The sequence below is a fragment of the Mugil cephalus genome, chromosome 4 (assembly GCF_022458985.1).
Source record: "Mugil cephalus isolate CIBA_MC_2020 chromosome 4, CIBA_Mcephalus_1.1, whole genome shotgun sequence".
Lineage (NCBI taxonomy): Eukaryota > Metazoa > Chordata > Actinopteri > Mugiliformes > Mugilidae > Mugil > Mugil cephalus.
The window spans coordinates 3,821,594-3,840,617 of record NC_061773.1 but is presented as its reverse complement, the minus strand read 5'-3'; the positions used below and the strand labels follow the sequence as shown (position 1 = coordinate 3,840,617).

The 19,024-nt window shown below is 41.4% G+C and overlaps 1 protein-coding gene across 1 annotated transcript in view; it reads right to left on the bottom strand.

Moving 5' to 3' along the window:
* tex264a (testis expressed 264, ER-phagy receptor a) overlaps positions 1 to 17,566 on the bottom strand; it is a 73,367-nt gene extending 55,801 nt beyond the window's left edge. Inside the window, exons 1-2 of the mRNA XM_047582224.1 lie at positions 17,066 to 17,566; positions 2,449 to 2,670 (exon numbers count right to left, since the gene is read on the bottom strand). Of these exons, the coding sequence (XP_047438180.1) occupies positions 2,449 to 2,670; positions 17,066 to 17,323 (480 nt within the window). The 5' untranslated portion in view covers positions 17,324 to 17,566. The remainder of the gene's footprint in view (positions 1 to 2,448; positions 2,671 to 17,065) is intronic.
* Positions 17,567 to 19,024: the final 1,458 nt, after the last annotated feature.

The window sequence follows — 19,024 nt, the reverse complement described above, 5'->3', positions numbered from 1 at the left end:
ACTTTAATGCTCGCACTTACACATATAAATCCGGTGACAGACTTCATTCACTTTCTGTCCCAAGTATTCCACTCAGTTAGTGTGTAATGTCTCATCTTGCAGAAAAAGACTACATTTCTGAGGTAATTTTGTCTAAGTGGTAAAGGGAATTGCACACGCCTTTCACAGACCTCCCGACCTGCAGCTAATCATAATCCATAGGGTAAACTCAAGTATTCAGCAACTAAGAAAGTTATTGTAAAGTGAAGGCCCCAACAGAGATGTGCGGTCAATCAATAATGGACTAAAATTGAAGCTGGGCAAAAATTTCATGCAGTGAAAATGACTGCTAATGTTCCTGCTGAATGTGACAGTGACTGTCTCCTCACACATCGGCTGTATAATAGAATATGCCAATGTTTACAGCTTGTTGCTATTTATTAGGGTCCACCTGTGATTTTTTTGCACATAGATGAGGATAACCATTTTGTAGAAATACAATCTACTACATTTATTAATTGTACAAAGCTATGTCGCCAAGTGCATCCTCCTTTCAAAGTCCTTCACTCTACAAATGTACTCAATTAATCATAAACACTACGAATTCACATACCATCCTCTAAACCAGGCCTCTCTAAACCAAACTCCATTATTCATTAGCCTTGCTGTAGTTGGGATGCACAGTGGTAATGTGTTCACGGCCCATCAACTGCATCGGGGCAGCTCCTAAACAACCTGCCACAGCGCTTAGGTCAACCAGAGCTCTTCTGTCTCACCGTGAACAAGTGTGTTGAGAGAGCTAAAATAGATAAATAAATAAATAAATGTTGGCGACATCAGCTAACTGCATGATCACAAAAATGTTCACTGACACTAGCCATGATGACGTAACAGCACGACAGCCTAAAAAGGGAATGCTACTAAATTTTAACGCTGAGGGATACTCGCTTCGCTTTCAGACCGTTTAGCCCTCTGGTGCAGTGTGTTAAAGTACATAAAGTGCTGTAAAAACATGAGAAAACTAGTAAATGATAGTAAGCTGACCAGACAGAGGTTCTTCAAGGTTCAGAGCATGTACATCAGTATATGCTTCTGACCCCAGTCATCTTCACTGAAGCAGCTTCTAGATTGTCCTTTAGTGAAGAGGAAGTATTTTATAGTTCCTTGCAGAAGAGATCATTTCTTTATCATTGCTCTGGCACCTGCTACCAGTTACATGGGCTGCACAGGTGCAGGTGAGGACATCTGGGTGTAAAAGCAAGTGAAAAAAGTAGCTGGTGATAATATTGTATTGATCAGAGGAGTGTGGTGACTCTACATCATACAGTGTTTGCTTTTTTATAATTTAATGTTCCCAATGAAGAAAGCTCCAGGATGAAGAACAACAATTCAACCAAATGAGACCGTTCAAAAATGTGCTTCTACAATACGCAGCTTGAGTTTAATATAGTTTTGATATGTTAGCAGAGCTGGACACAGCCAATTGGATTAAGCCACTAAGAGAGTCCTTGCACCCACTTCCTTGTGTTCAGCAGAACACAACAACAAACAAAGTAGTGAAGCACCAACATAATGGCACCATCCACGCCACTTCTGCATGCTGATCATTTAGTGGCTTTAAGTAGGCATTTTTTAAAAATGCGATTTACTGCTAAAACATCAAAGGTTCACACAATTCAACAGGCATACCAATGGATTTTAGCACTCAGCTGTGAGCCCTCTTGCCACAGATTAGCTTTCTGTACCTCCCTGCCTCATGGTATCATGAATAGGAGACAGGGCATTCGTTCTCCTCACAACAGGTAAATCTCAAAAATAAATCCAGCAAATTGTCGAGACACAGGGGTACATTGTTTGACTAGAAAGTAGATGCTTTTTACCTCCTGTGAATGGAAACTGGCTTAAATAAACAGATGGATGGACACAGAAGCATGCACTTGCACGCATCCGCACACAAGCACATGTGGGGCATTATTCATGCAGCGGGACACCCCTAAATGAATCTGTGTGTAAATGTCATCAGTAAATGTCAATAGCTTTTTGAGGCCTGTCCTGAGGACATGGAGCCCAGCATATGGGACGAGGGACTCAGACGTACCTTCATGTCCTACTACTTCATCTATTCTTAATTTCCTTTAAAGACCTCATCTGCTCATGTGATGAATTAAACACACTCTTGTCAGGGTCTTTAAGCAAGCAGGAGGCAGGGCAGCAGACAGTCACACAAGATGAGTGACATCCACTACAATTAAAGGAAACAGAGACTAAAAAGAAAACTCCTATTCTACTTTTTTATGTGATAACATACATTCAATATGGGAAAGGAGGAAGAAGTAGGCTAATTGACAGGGATATTCTATTATTTCTTGTAAATACATGACACTGTATTTGCAACTTTAGCAACGTGTTTTAATACATTCCTTATCTATCAGTATCTGCCTTATCCATTCACTCTCATAGTGTCTTTACCTCGATGTAGGAGGCGAGTTTTGGGTAGACCCTGTAAGGTCCCAGCACGTGGGACAGAGGGGTGGTGCAAGGGAAGCTGGCAGTCACCGCATGGCTCACTTCTGGCAACGAAAACACCTTGTACCCAAACTTCTCATACAGCTTTGTCAGCTTTTCTTTCGGCTTCTTTTCGCCCTCGCACAGGATACTGCCCACCAAGTAGCGACACTTCTCCACTGGCCTCTGGACAAGACACAAAGAGAGAAACAAAGAACACATATTAACAGAGAAAGTGAGAGAAATTATTTATGCACAATACAGTTTAAGTTAGCCCATCTATTATTTTGCTGCTCCGTGTCAAATCAGAGATCTGTACTTGTAGATGCTGAGGAAGAAAAGTTACAACAAACCTGTTCTTACAGCTGGGTGCAGCCCTTTTAAACATTGAAACCTTTACAAAACGAGTTCACACAATGCTGAATCAAAAGCATGTAGGTGCCTTTATGTCATAGCACAATATATATTGCAAATGTTACAAATGTAACTTGGGTTCTATGAATTCACAGTTTGTGGAAATCAGAAAGAATAAAATAGAAGGTAGGAAGAATCCAAACAATGTTTCTGAATTTTTAAAAAAAGAATCGTCATTCAGAGAAATATTAGGTACGGATTGTAGGAAATGATCAGCTGGGACAGGGAAACATACTTTTTACGTTGGAAAGTGCCAAAAGAAGAGAAGAAACTGAGGGACTGCAGTCTAACATGAGCTGTACACAAGTGTCAACAGTGTTTGTATTTAATGTAATTACTCTCACGGCCAGGAGGAGGAGACATAAGTTCCAGAGTGGAGCTTTAAATAGATCCACATACATTTTTATTTTCCATCTAAATGTGCAGCGGTTGTGGAGCATGCGCACACGCGTTATCCAATTGTAGTCCCATTAAGGCGTATACATGGCGGAGAAAAACAAATTCCAATCGCATTATCAGGTGTCTTAATGGGATAAGGAGAACTCAGATTTTAATCAGAGTAATGTGTTTACATGCACCTACGTTGTCCAGCTAGAGTCCAATTAAGGCAATAATTAGTTTTTTTTTCACGTGTATGTAAACGCACTGACTGTTTAACGATGAAGCCATAAAATCTAAACAAACATAACTGAACACTGTCCTTTTATACACACATAACCAGTTTGTTCTCCCATGTAATATAAAACATTTATGATACATTACTATTAATAAATAAGCCTGCTGAAGAGGCTCAGCAAAAGAGAGCAATGTTACTTCTTCATTTAACGCAGCATCCACACAGAACTGCAAATGTGTAGAAATAAAAATAGAAGCTGTTTGATTTAAACTGGTGGAGACGTTGCACCTTCACGTAGTCTGAAGAGTCACTGGACAGAAGGCTGCCAGCTCTGGTGAATATCTTCCTCCACGTACCCTGCAGCCAAATCACAAATGTAGCAGTGCACACGGTCACTGTGTTTAAAACCGTGTTCAAACAATGTGCCAGAAATCCTCACTCCTCCGCACACCAAGTCACATAAGATTTGCCAAGGATCCCAAAACTGAGAGATGAAGTAGAGACCCCCTACCTACTGTATGTGTTCTACATTATACTCGACCTAGTGCTATTTATGAATATACATTATTGTCATATCATTTTGCATTCAATATTGTGCTATTCAAATAATACACGGGTCCAAATATTATTTTTTTTATGTCAAACATGTGCAACAGTAGAGGGGTCATGTTAATTGTGGGAGAATTTTTTTTAAAAAATGTATAAAAAATGTATAAACAACTAAAGATTTTGAGACTCTCCGCCAGTACCTAAACGGACCCCGTAGGGGTCGCAGACCCCCTGTTGAACACCTATGATTTATATTATACATTTTCATTGCACCAGTGTTAACATTACATTGAAAAAGGGTTAGCTGGTTTTAAAAATCTCTCGGCACACATTTCATTCCCTTCATGGCAAACATTTAGGAAATTATTAAATATTGAAGTGTGACTATTATCAAAATATGAACCAAATTATAACCCGAAGAGCACGCCTGGATTGCTCATTTTCACTCAAAGAGAGTAGACACAGGCCGACATGGACATTTGATCCTCCTGCACTACAAGGCCTCTCCGCCAGCATTATGTCTCTTAATGTGCCCACGTGTCTGCATGCAGATGTGGGAGAGGCAGAAGAACAACCATCGGGCCAGTTGTCAGTCAGAAGAGGATCCGGCAGAGAACCTCCCTCCCACTCACATCTGCTTGTAGACTGTTTGCATTCTGTCTGGCAGACACAGATGGAGAGTGGGAGCATGTTATGCTTTTTGTTATTTTCATTTTGTTTTGTTTCTTCAAATCATGTTGGCACACTTTAAATTACTGCCCACTATTTTTTAGCTCTTGCCGTCGATGCCTGAAATTATGTTTCCTGTCTTTCGGGGTTGCGTTGTAATTTAGATCACATTCATTCAGCCATGAGAAGTGTCAATAATGATGATTCCTTGCTGTGAGGAATTATGTGCTCATTACGTGCTGAAGAATAGCACAATGGCCTCCATTCACAAGGTGCTATTATTGCATCCAATTTTCATTATTTTCTGTGCGGCATGAAAGTCAACCTGGAGAAATACACTAAAGTAACATCATGTAACTAGCAACATTAACATGTAATACATATTTAAATCTCAAGAAAGCCATTATTTAAATATTGCATGCACATTTGGAAACCAGTGGTGATCTGGAAAGCAGGATGAACAATAGTTTATGAAGTTTAACCAACTTGCAGCAAATTGTGCAAATTTCCTGGTATCGTCCTTTACGACCCGCTGCTGGTTTGTGCTCTGTGACAGTGGAGGGTTGGCACTGAGAGGGCACAGATGGGAGCCAGCAACACTCATCTTCATGTCCCCAGCATCCTTGCATAATTATCACATGTAAACGCTACAGCGTTCTCTTCTTTTCCATCTCACTTTTCACATTCAGGGCTATTTTTCGAACGCAGCGTGTTGCTACTACGCTGCACTCACAATTCGCCGCTGTCCTACTTTGTTCGTGCAGCAGCTTTTGTTGCGCCGTAACTCAGCATTGCCAGCTGCCGGTGAAACTTCCTGGCTTAGATAAATCTATTTGATCATCCGGCTTGAACCCTCCATGCCTCTTAATGTCTGCGTCATGAGGGTAATAACAATGACTGACAGCATCTGTTCAGCATGAGCAGATAATCTTTACTGTCACCTGACACCATGTTCAACAATGAGTCAGAGAGCACACATCACCTGCTTCTGACAGGGAATCATTCATTCAAGGCAGCCTGAGATAGATATACAAGATCTATTTACAGCGAAACAATGAGTCACTCCAAACACAGTCACAATGGCTGTGTTAGCAATGCCAGAGAAAATTACTGCAACAATGTGACAATGAATACAGATCTAATTCAATTGTTACACATCTCATCTTCTACTACCTCTTATCCTCACTAAGGTCATGAGGTTTGCTGGAGCCTATCCAAGCTGTCATCGGGCGAGAGGTGGGAAACACATAGACACATAGACAAACAAGCATTCACACTCACGCTCACACCTAGGGTCAGCAATTGGCCTAACAAGCATGTCATTGGAGGTGGGAGAAGAACCCGGAGAAAACCCACACAGACACAGGGAGAACATGAGAACACCCAGAGCTGGACTTAAACCCGGACTTCGCGCATGGAGGCATTAGTGCTAACTACCGAACTGCTGTGTCATTACACAAGACACAATAGTTAAGATGTTTATTTTTTTTGGTGTTTTTTTTTTTTTTAATGCCATTTTTAAAACATAATACTATTTGAACAAAATTGCCATCTACTTTGAGAAAATCCTTATTGATAGCTAAGAAAAAATAACTGTTATTGGGAACTGGATGACATGGCAGAAATTTATGAATAATAATTTATAATAATCAATATTAACAGCAGGAGGAAGCTGAAACTCAAACATTTTGGTAGTATGATGACAGTATGATGTCCATTTTTGTACCAGGAGAAACATGTTAACATGTTTATATCTGCTGTGAATGGAAGTCTCTAGGCACTGGACTGTATAAATATGGAGGTGGAAGGCCTTCTCTAAAGTGAAGCCAAAACAAGTAGAGCTCCCCCTGGTGACTGGCTCCAGTATAGGTCACAAGCTCCGCCTCCTCCATGTTAGTGGGTGCTTGGTAGTAGACTTAGGTAGTTAACATAATACTTGTGCATACTTGAGTGTTCATTTTTTTTGTGCTAGTGAGTTATTTGATGTGACATCATGAGGAGTACAAATTGCCATGCCAACCACTCTGTGAAGTGGTCCTGTAGGACCATGAGAGTAAGAGAAAAAAATAAATAAAGTTTATAATACAACATTTCTTAGTAACTGGTTTAGGCAGAGCAGAGTGCAGTATTAATGAAACAAAATAGTGTGTGAGTCCGGGTGGCTCCACAGTATACAGTCTAGTAGCCATTCAAGTAACTACAGCTTTACTGGGCACACTTCAGTGTGACTGACTTAATTTGCTTTTCACTTGGTTTAAACTTGCATCAAAGGAACTTTTGTTTCCACATAGTTCCTGGTCCTCAAAATGTCCTTGATGTTTAAATCCTTTGTTGAGTTTCCAGAGGAGAAGAGCTTTCAGAGTAGTTAGAAATGCTACGGCTATGTGTCTAAGTCTGCGTTGTTCCATTAGTCTGCCAGTCGACCGCTTTAATTGAGACTAAACATCTAAATGTGAGATGGATTTCCATTCAATTCTGAACCGACACCAATGATCAGCTGAGGATAAATTCCAGTGGTATTTCTTTTAATCTGATGGTTGTAAAATGGCTGATTAGCATATGAATAAATAATAACGTTTTGGTTAGAAACTGCCATTGCAGCCCTTTTGGGACAACAACAGGTTTGAAACAGCTTGAGAAATAGTTCAACACGGGTAGATTGGAGCAGCATAATGATGCTGCCATTTGTGGGGAATGACATGAAATTTACTTTTAGGATGATGGGTTCAAGAATCCTTTTAATTTTTATAATCAGGTCAAATATGAATTTGTGTAATACCCTCTGTACTTTGTGTTATATTTCTCCGTAAATATTGCGAACGAAAACACACTAAACTAACTGAAAAACATAACAACCGGTCAACATTAACACGTCAGTCCCTGAATGAAAAAAAACAAACAAAAAAACACATCTATACAAGTCCAGTGTATGTTAAATATTTCACTGCATATTCAATAATTAAACTGATGTTTAAAGCAATGAACTGTTTAATGTTACCTAATACTGGAAGCAAAACTAATTTTTAGAGGTAACCTGAGAATTTAAATACACCAAAATTAAATCATTTTCAGTTACATTTAATTGTTCAAATCATTACCGCATGCGATACCAGTACAACTGTTAAGATCTTTTTTTTTTCCTTCGCCTTCAGCCAAATAGATTTAGTTGCAAGGATTGGTCTGCATCCCCCATTGTCCCACAACGGAGGCATCAAATGTATGGGCTGTCAGCAAGGCTTCTGTGCAGAGCTACTCCCTGACAACACTGGTGGTCTATGATAAGACACAACAATAACCATTCAACAACAGAGGGGATAACAACTGTCCACCCACAGTCTCGCTTCACTATCTTATAACTCACCATCTCTCATGCTCTCCGCACTGATAGACTAGAGTATGTTAGCCAAAGCAGTAGTTCACTAATGATATCATTCAGGGCTCCAGCTATCATTCACATCCCACACAGTGGCAAGAACAAACAGCAGCCCTGACTGCATCTCATCTCTGCTTCCCTCCAGATAACACACCCCAGAGACTACAGGCAATTAGGAAAGAGAGGAACACTACTCCGTGTACTTGACTTGTCTTGTCTCCTCCACCGCAGTTGTTTTCTTTGTGCCTGAAATTCTAAACGCGAAAGGCAGAAATTCTTAGATGCTGTCCGCGCTGCCAAAGCTGTGTTTTGCAAGGCAGAGTGTGATTCCATTTCTCCCAGGTAGCCGAGGAAAGACGTCTGTGGCTTTTGACTGAGCGGGGCGAGCAGCACCGGGTTAGGTAATGGGATGACAGGAGAGCTTTTACCTCAGAAGCTGAACACTGGCTTCATATTTCTGTACCAAGGTGGAGAAAACCAATTCTGTGTTTGTGACTTATGAATGTACACTGAGGGCATCTACGTGTAAAAAGTAATTATTTTACTGTTACTATGCCTCTGATGATTTTATGTGCATATTTAATTTTTAGGGGGAGAAAATATAATTGTACATAGTATATATATATATATATATATTCACACACAAATGATTGGGTAGAGTCTAGGATGGCTTTCCTGTACAAATGCTGCTATTCCCATCTCTGCCTGATTCCCTTAAGCCATGTCTCCAAGGACCTGTTCAGAGAAAAAGTAATTCCAAAAGCAATCCTTTGCTTGAGGCTACAAGGACTTTTTTGATGGATGAGGGCTCTCCAACAATAAAAAAGCTACAGCTGACAGAGGTAATTCTTTATTAGCGGACACGTAATGAGGATTTACTCTCCTCATCTTTTCTGCTCTTCCAGCCACCACCACTTGGGATGCTTTGTGTCGAATGAGTTTACAGTTGTCTAGTACAGAAGTGTTAGCAGGTTGTGGCGAACATGTTGAAAAAACGATTATCTACCTTATTGCTACATGGAAAAACAATAACAAAAAAAACAATAGCAAAGCAAATGAATCGATTTGGGGATAACATTATGACCACCTTCCTAACATTGTGTAGGTCTCTCTCGTGCCTCTAAAACAGTTGGGACTCATCAGAGAATGGACATGGGTCTTCTGAGGGTGTCCTGTGGTGTCTGGTAACAGGATGTTGTTAGTGGGGTCCTCTGTGGATCTTCTTGGTCAACACCTTGTGCTGTTGTTCATGTTTTTTGAGTTGTTCCTAAACCGTTTTTGTGTGTGTGTCTGTGTCAGGCTGCATCCTGCTGCCATCAAGGAGTGTCAGTGTTACGGGGTGGGGGCGTCCGGTCTGGTCTAGGTGGGTGAACAGAACACTGAATTGTCCCAAGATGGTCAATGTTATTTACTTCTACTGTCAGTGGTCATAATGTTGTGGCTGATTGGTGCATTTTTCCTGACCATAGACCGTTACCACACTCATTAAAGCAAGCTGGCAAGAAACCCATCAACAAAATGTAGAGCTCAATTAGAGTGCAAGCAATTAACACTGAAAGAGCATAACATCAGGTCTCTCTTCACATTAAACACAGAAATCATACAAAGGCAACATGACAGAACTGCTATGTTTTCTTCAGGTATGTGCTTTTCTGAAACTAAACGATAAAAAGGTGCTGAAAAATTAGAAGGCCGAGAGACAAAATTGAGTTTAAGAGGCTGTGATTGTACGAGGGTCCTTCACTGCTCTGCAGACCACACATCTGCATATTCAGTGCCGCCTGCATATCAGCATCTGAGGTGAAGCATGACAAGAAACTTATAACACCCAGAACCCATACCTCATCCACAGTCTAATCACACAGGTGGATAAAGATGCTGCACAAGCCATATACACCCCAGCTATAATCAGGGAACTCCCTTTTTCTGTTCAGTGGTTCATAGTATCATTTTCTTCCTATATCCAGAACGCGGAGACAGATGGTGTTTAGGGCACGTCTAAGAACAAGCAAAAGACCTGACACATGGGGAGTAAGAAGAACAGAAGACTACGGGATAGGCAATTTCTCAACAAGAGCTGTCTCGCGTCTCAGTGTGTTGGAGCGATAACCTGTCTCAGCTCATTGGAAGCCACCCCACCACCACCGCCACACACATACAGGCAAATGAGACAGCACAGACAGAGTCACCGGGGAGGAAATTGAAATTTACTCAGCTTCGGTACCGCAGGTACGCTGAGATGAGCGGCTTGCAGCTAAATTAATGGGGCAGCAATTGCAGTGAAGCAAGTATGCCAAACAAATGCACTTAATGAAATGGATTCTTTAGCAAGAAAACAACCAGGTTCTTTTTATAATTTTGACGCAAGGCAAAACTTGACACCGACTGTGAAATTAGGATCTACTCAGAATAAAAAGTTCAAAACACCGACGTATTCTCATATGGAAGTGGACCCTAAAGGATAGAAATCTGAAAAGAAATCCAGTGATGTGATGAGATGTGGGCCCCACCGGCCCCTTAAGTCAGGAGCCGGTGGAAGACCGTTTCCATATTTCGCCAAGTGCAGCTCTGTCCCTTTAGGCTGTGCTCAGACTTAGCTGGTAATTACACATGGCATCCAGGGAGTTCTGGCATGTATAATTACTGGTGAGGATAAGCAGCCTGCTGGAGGCAGGACACAGTTTTTCTTCTGCACAGTTGTGGAGCTGGTTTACCACTCCTTGGCCAGCTGGACACAGTGTGGCACTCCTCCAGCCAGATGTCACAGAGCATGGAGTTAATCTTCCCTAATAGGAAATATGAATGAATTCATTCCTCGTCTACACAGGCTTACTTCCTTCTCGTCAAATTTACTTCCCTCGCTCCCAATGTTCAACTCCTGTATGCTCCTCTGATAAATATTCATCACATCATGTGCATCACAAGCTAAAAAGCCAATACATTTCACTTTTGATTGACGCCGCTTAAGATTTAAAGACATTCTTCACCTTTGTGTCTCCCTGGCTGATCGTTAACAGCTCCCATTGTCTTCCTTCCTGCACATTTTGTGAAAGCACATTTCAAGCTGTGTTCCAGGATAAATTTCAGTTCTCTGTTTAATAGATTCGATCGGAGCTCTCGTCATTTTCCAGTTTCTCGCTCTCTGTAGATTGTCCATAAACATTAATAGGGTGCTTTACTACAGGGAGATCTGACATGTCCACAATCTTGCATAATACTGACTCGAAGACCTGTGGGACCAGACTTCAGAATGTCAGCGTATTTACTTCTCATTTTGTATCCACCTTTAAAAGCGGCAGCCCTCTACACCAGAAGCCCCACTTTCATGTTGTTGCCGTCGACAGACAAGCGGCAGTAAAATGCTAATAATTTTGACTGCAGCGATGCTCGGCGCTCTGATCTGAAATTCCGATTGATGAATTGGAGCACTGCGAGGCTCTCAAGGTGAGTCAGACTCCTACCAATTTATGCCCCTCTTGCGAGGCAGTTCCACACCTCGCCTCATCTCTCACTGCCACTCCCGTATACAGTGAGGCTACGCGTGACATTTCATTTTCTCCTGCTTGTCACGGGGGAGCCGTGAGAGGATTTGCTTCAAATTCTAAAACAAAGTGGGAATTCAGTAGATCAGAGGGTGAACCAAACCGCAGCTCTGGTTTAGCCTCCATGCTAACACAACACGTCAGAGGCAGCTCCGTTCCACTACACATGCCTTGATAAAATGCACGACACACATCATTAAATCTAAAGACATTATGCCTCAGAGGAAGGAGTGTCCTGTGGACAGGGTGTCCTGTGGATGTTGTTAGTGGGGGCCTTTGGGTCCTATGGGTTGAGGGGAATCGTCCCACAGATACTTGATCAGTTTGGGATCTAGTAAATTTTGTCTTTGTTCCTGCTGCCATCAAGGAGTGTCAGTGCTATGGGGTGGGGGTGTGTGGTCTGGTCTAGGTGGGTCAAAAGAACCACCATCAGTGGTTTTAATGTTGTGGCTGATTGGGATCCATTTGTATTGTTAAAGACCTAAGACTATGACACCACATTTACTGTGTCTGTGAGTTCCTTAGTCTCTGATAGGTTGTTGTTTTATGCCTCACAACACACACATTGGCCTTTGAGCGCACACTGCTGCCCACTCTTGTTAATGAATCTTGCTCTGGAGATTCATTGCAGACAGGCAGCCTTGCCTGTGGATTCTTCTCTTCTTTTCATTTCGCAACACAACAAAAGGCTACGACCACAAAATCTAATGATTTAGGGGGCACTTTATCCAATCTGGGACTTGTTCAACGCTTGTGTCAAAGCTCCATTACAGTAGAGCCTGAGGCAACTGTGGCTCAAATGGTTAGAAGAGAATAAAGTGTAACCTTTAATGTTGTCGGTCGCGGCCTGTTTAAATGACATCTGTGAGCCCATGCTGCCAAATTGCTCAGTCCCTCAGGCCTTTGGGATAATTAGCTTTAACAGTCATGAGCATGTATGTAAACACACGTGGATGAACGGACATACACAAGCATAAGAGCAGCCCGTTCGATTTATTGCATAACACCCACTTTCATCAGTGCAGACCAGTGAAATCTAACGGTCCATAACTGTTATTTGCTGCATATACAACAGACTGAGCTACTGTGATAGAAAGCAACTCTTTGATCAATTTGTATAGTTAGTTTTGAACCTCCATCCTCAGGACACAGAGTGCTTAGAGCTATCATCATCACCAATAGGGGCTGTATATTACAACTTAAATGCAAGGTGAATGCAGATGATGATGGCTGGAAGTCTGCTGTACTCAGGGTTCAGAACCACTGCAGCAATGTGATGGCTGTAGCGCAGGAATGAAATTTCCTTTCAATATGATGAAACTCGTTTTTAACAAATGTGAAACAGGAGGCTGAGTCACGCTACTTTTCCCATTATAATGAATTAAGTATAAAGATCAGTGTGCTTCTAAGGAAGCGCCAGCCTCCCACACGAACTCTATTTCAATGCTAATAGTGCCATCTAGTGGCCATCAGCGATTACAGCAAGGAGGCGAGCTCAGCAATCAGTTCAAAGAGGACTGAGTGTAAAAGGAGATGGACAGCGCAAAATCCTTTTTCATGAACTTGTGGAGGCATGTCAGAAGAATTTTACTGACTTAATAATTTATAGTTTTGCTGTTGGCATGGTAACCACGACAAAATCCTGTGAAATTTCTGGCTATGGAGTCATCTCTTGGACCTGGTGTGATCGAGACAACACAGATGACACGTCTCTTTTATGTAGTAGCCAGCCTGCTTGGGTTTTATTTAAGTGAAATGTCAACGTATAACAGTCTACACCAATCAGACATAACATTATGACCACCTGCTAGTATTGTGTAGGTCTCCTTGTGCCTCCAAAATAGTTGGGACTCATCAGAGAATGGACATGGTCCTTCTGAGTGTGTCCTGTGGTGTCTGGTAACAGGATGTTGTTAGTGGGGGTCTTTGGGACCTATGGGTTGAGGGGAGGGGCCTCTGTGGATCATCCCACAGATACTTGATCAGTTTGGGATCTAGTGAATTTGGAGGCCAGGTCAACACCTTGTGCTGTTCTTCATGTTTTTTAGTTGTTCCTAAAGCCTTCTTTGTGTATCCTGCTGGGGATGGCTGCTGACATCAAGGAGTGTCATTGCTATGAGGTGGGGGTGTCTGGTCTGGTCTAGGTGGGTGCTACATGTCTAAGTTATATCCACATGAATGAATACCAGGTCCAAAAGTTTCCCAACAGAACATTGAATAGTCACAAGATGATCAATGTTACTCACCTCTCCTGTCAGTGTCAGGGAAACACAGAGCTAAATCTACAAATGGAACTTCAAGTAAGACACTTATTCTCAAGGGATTTCAACTTCAACAGTTGTCCACCACTCTTAGCTGCTGATTTTTCTCCTTTGTACCAGTATAACACATGACTAAGTACTTTTGATGAGTTGAGCAAATACCTTATGGAAAACAACAGTTGGTTGCTCTTTAAGCTGGAGATGGAAGTAACAATGAACTGCACTGCCCAACGTCAAACCTCCCACGGAGTTACTACAGCAGAGTTTATGGTAGAGTCACATCAAAACAAACCATCCAAGCCAAAGTTCAGCCATGTCTCTCATAATTACAGTTTATTTTTGTGGTGGGTGGTGAGTAGTGAGAGGATGGCAAAACACACAGTGAAAAAGAGCAAACAACTAATGTTATTGCTCTATCCTAACTCCAGTGATAGAGGCTAGTCAAGAATGTAGATCTTACTATTTACTACTGTCACCCCAACAATTGCTTTAACTTGTCATTACATGAGGAAATGTTAAATGACCAGACTTTAACATCGGTGAATAAATAAACGTGATTGAGCACTGCCAAATAAGTTGTTGTTAAGATGTTTGGGATCATTTAGAAATGGTGTCCACGTACAGTTTGTTCAGTAAAGCCAGCTCTGATTCTGTTATTTATAATATTCTCAACACTCTCCGGAGCACACGTAGCTGAGTATCGTCACATCTGAGCAGATGGTGGTGCAGTGTCAAGCAGTGCCTCAATGGTAAGTGGCCAACTAGTTGGTCAAACACGCTGAGAAGATTGGCCAGACTACACAAATTTGAAGTTTTTACTCCCTAAGAAAAATAGCATCTGCATTGTCCTCAGAATACCAGGCTTGTTTGGGCTTTACTGTGAAGTCTAATTCATCTTCACGGGGACATTTCCTGATTATGTTGGAGTCACAAGATCCATACAACAGTCTCTCTGCTCTCTGGAGAGCACTGCGTAATGGCTCCGTATGATCCAGACTCTCCACAAACTCCAGCACCAGCAGAAAACTTTTAAAAGCTCCCCAAATTAGCTTCTTGACCACAACTTTCCACTGGCAACACTCACAAGTCAGGGGCTTCTACTAATAGCCTCTGTTTAAAAAGGAGAAGAGACGCTGGAGGGTGTAAGAGCAAATACAAACACAGCCCTGTCAGAGTTCCATACTCTTTAACAAACACAAAGACAACAACTCCATTTTCATTTGGCTCTTGACAAACAAATGCTGCAAATGAGACAAAGACACTGTCCAGGCTTTTGGCTGATGTGCCACATGGTTCTGTTTTGGTGCTGTTTATCCAAACATTTAACTCATGAACCTTAACAAACTTAAAAAAAAAATCAAGAGCTCAAATGTTGTGGAGTTAATTATTTCTTAAGTTGTTTTATACGTTTCTAAGTAACAATACTCTGCTACTGTGGAATGAGTTATTGCTGCACACTGGTTGTGTGCTTAGTCTTCACACATCAGCTGGGAACTTGATAAACATTCCCGCCTATCAAGCAGCTGCTGCACAGACATTTCTTGTTGACTGAAAACACAACTCGTGATGAAGAGCGATATGCGGAATGAAAGTAGGAGGCAGCCGCACACGTAAGCTGAGGACAGACCCGTTTACACAAAATCTAGTTCAGGATCACAGTGACATAATGAGACTCCAGGCATCTTGCACCTGGACTGCCACTGTAATGCTGTATGCAGTGAGACCACACAGGAAACCTACACATTTTCACACATCTGTCAGCCCTGCTCAGACACACATGAAGAGGCAGCGTTTGCCCTTCTAGTCCGTTTCAGTCTTTGCGTCAGAAGCAGACAAATGCTGAACCACCCCGAAGCCACAGATGAGAGAGGGAAAAATATCAACAGTGCAACGTGGCAAAGAACAGCTGACTGGTTTCATCATTCAGGCTCAGTTCCTTCAAAATGCAGCTTGTACGTTGAACCCCTTAATGCTGAGTAACAACAAATTTTATCTGTTTACACTGAACTGTTACACATCCACATTCAGACATGACAGCTGATGAGTAGATCATTTTTTTAAAAAATTCTGTAACATTTTAAGCCTACAAACTATTTTCTTCAAAGATAAAGTATTAGTTAATTTTACAGACAGACAAAGAATCTTCATATAGATCCTCAGTCACCTAATAGATCAGTTAAGAAAAAAAGTAATTCAGCAAAAAGTGTTGACAGTAGACCAGCAATTTTAGCAAACAAGTAGGTTTAGTTGCACCCAAGTGGACAATCAATGTTTGACTTCTACGAAGCCAAGAATTAACAGTCCTCCAAACATTTGAGGTTCCAGTTTCTCTCAGCAGATAAATTACATGATATATCCCATGGGGGAAATAAGCATTTTAAAGGTGCCAACCTGAGCTTTGGGATGGTGTGATAGGAGCATTTTAAATATATAAAAATAAAGGCCTAGATTAAACAACGGAAACCATTCAGTGTTTAATTCAAAATAGTTTAAGAGCATCAGAAACTACATCCAAAATAGATAGATAGATAGATAGATTACTTTATTCATCCCCGAAGGGAAATTAGGTAGATCATCTTTTACAACCTAAGAAGGAAATGCAATCTGATGCAATCAAAGGCAAGAACCACGCTCAAAAGCATGTGTGTAGAGAAGAAATTCAAAGAAGTTCAAACTTCATACATTAGAGAAGTACAGAAATTAGCAGGCTGAACTGTATTATGTTGTTATAACATTTCATATTCCCAGTAACTTATTGTGTACTATCATTTGTAGTGTATTTCCACAACTACATCTCCAGCAAAACTAAGTGTTTGTTGTTGAACAATGACTGAACATTGGAGCAGAGTACGACATTGAGCTTTGGGAAATAGTGACAGTGGACGGCTTGAACTACAAAAAGACACACACATGTAAGCATATTTCACTTTCATATCTCTAACTCAGTTTCAGTTCGCAGGTGTCATGTTGCAACTAGTTTAAAAGCCTCCTGTGTGTGACCTTTAGGACTCTGTCCAGGTCAAACAAAACATATCTCCCAGACTGTAACATCTTATCAGAGCACAAAGTACATTGGGTCAGTGTGGTTATGTCATGAGGTCAAGTGTATAGAAGATAGACAGAGCTGTGCAGGCTGACAGCCTTCTGGGGGTCTCACCTGTTTGGGGTCATCGTAGAAGACACCGATGGAGCTCAGCAGGGGTCCGATGCTGCTGCTCTCTGTGTAGGCTGCCCCGCAGTCCTTGTACGAGCCCTCTTTGAACTTATAAGCAATGGTAACGCTCTTGATCGGAGGTGGCCCGGTCTTAATGACCACGTCTGACAGGAGACCAGAGTACACCACTAAGACCCCCACTGTTGCAGTGAGACACACCAGGGTGACAATGATCAGGAGCAGCAGAATTAAATCGGACATGGTCTCCTGTCAATGCCGCTCGACTGCAGTCAATTTTGCAAAAACCTGTCAAAGCTAAACGTCCTCCTCCGGGTGTGTGGTCCTGAGGGGCCGAACGATAACGCGACAGACGTGGCTGCAGGACAGACAGGGTTAAATGTGTTTCTACAGCTGTAATAACCTAAAAGGACAGGCAGACCCACTAGCTGGAGTGCACTGAAAAGCCTGTTTGTTTATGGTATTTCCCCAAACAGTGCTACACGCTTCCTGGATAGACCATTCCGGTCAGACCAAGGGGGAGGAGCTAAGATGGTATTTAAAACTACTAGTTTGCATTTGCAAATAACGCCGCTACAATACTAAACCACTACATTAAATACGAAGTCATAAATCAATAGTATCCCCATCATCGTTCACGAACATTATTTACAGAAAAGCGACTGCTAATTAATACGAAGCGAATCCCTCTTTTCATTGTTATGGGTGCTCCCAAGAGGTTGCCCAGGGGAAAAAATGATTGAACAAAACTATGATTTTCTGTTTGTTTTAGGTGTCATTATAATATTTTGCGGTTCCGTAAAATGTGTAAAGGCTGCAGTAAAGGTTGCCTGTCACACAGATGTCGCTGCTGCTTTTACGGACTGTGGAAACATGAGGGGTTTTGTTCAAAAGACATCGCCTAGTCTGACGTCAAGTTCATTCAGCTATGAGGGTCCATGAAGGACAAATGATCAGAGTGGTATAAGGTCTGAAGGTCTTTTTATGATAAACAAGTTAAAGAAAGCAGCGGATGTTTAAATACTCAAGCCACAAAGCTTCAACCTGATTAATGAGAAAACACTGTAGAATATTAACAAAAACAGCAGCGGCCGACTTCACTGCACTGACAGGACATTTTCAATTTAGAACCACAGAAGTTGCTAATGCAAAATAAATAAACCATCTCCAAACTGTGGCACCCGTTGTATGACACCATCAACCCATGTTTAGCCTTGATATACAGTTTAACTTTGAGTCTCCAAACAGCTTGGAACTGTTCATGTCAAGACCGGGGATTGTTTTCATTTCATTTTGCCAACTATTACCCAGATACACATTTAATGTCAGGGAGGGTTTCCTTGTTGAAACAAACGTTAAATAAATAAAGTAAAATGGATGCTGCTCTACAGTGAAATGGAAAAACTGAACTTCTTTAACTTCACACAAGTAACCGACGCAAATTGAAGACAAACACGTGTATTGTATAGTGTTAAATAAGACATTACACACTAGGCCTGTTGGGAATTTCTGTTCTGTATGCCATGATGCACACTATAAGAAAGAATCTTCTCGTTGATCCTGTATCCTCATGGACTTATATGCATTTCAAAACTTGCTGCCAGCGTCTTCTTGACTAAAACCATCTGTCCAGGACATTTGACTTAAAATTCAGTTCAATCTTCCAGATTAAGACATAGAAATGTTCAGGTTTGAGGGTTATCTACCATATTCTGTATATTCTCATATCTGTTTAACGTTTGTAAATAGTTTAAATCAAGTCCTACTTTTCACATTCATCACTGACTCTACAAGATGTTAAACTTTCAAAGATGTTGTTTACCTTCATTTGAAGCTTTATGGGGATTTGCCAGGGACAAAGATCACACTGTTTAGCCAGTGTGCTGTGTTTTTTTCTCCTCCACCTATTACAAAGAAATGTTGGATTATACGCTGTACTTACAG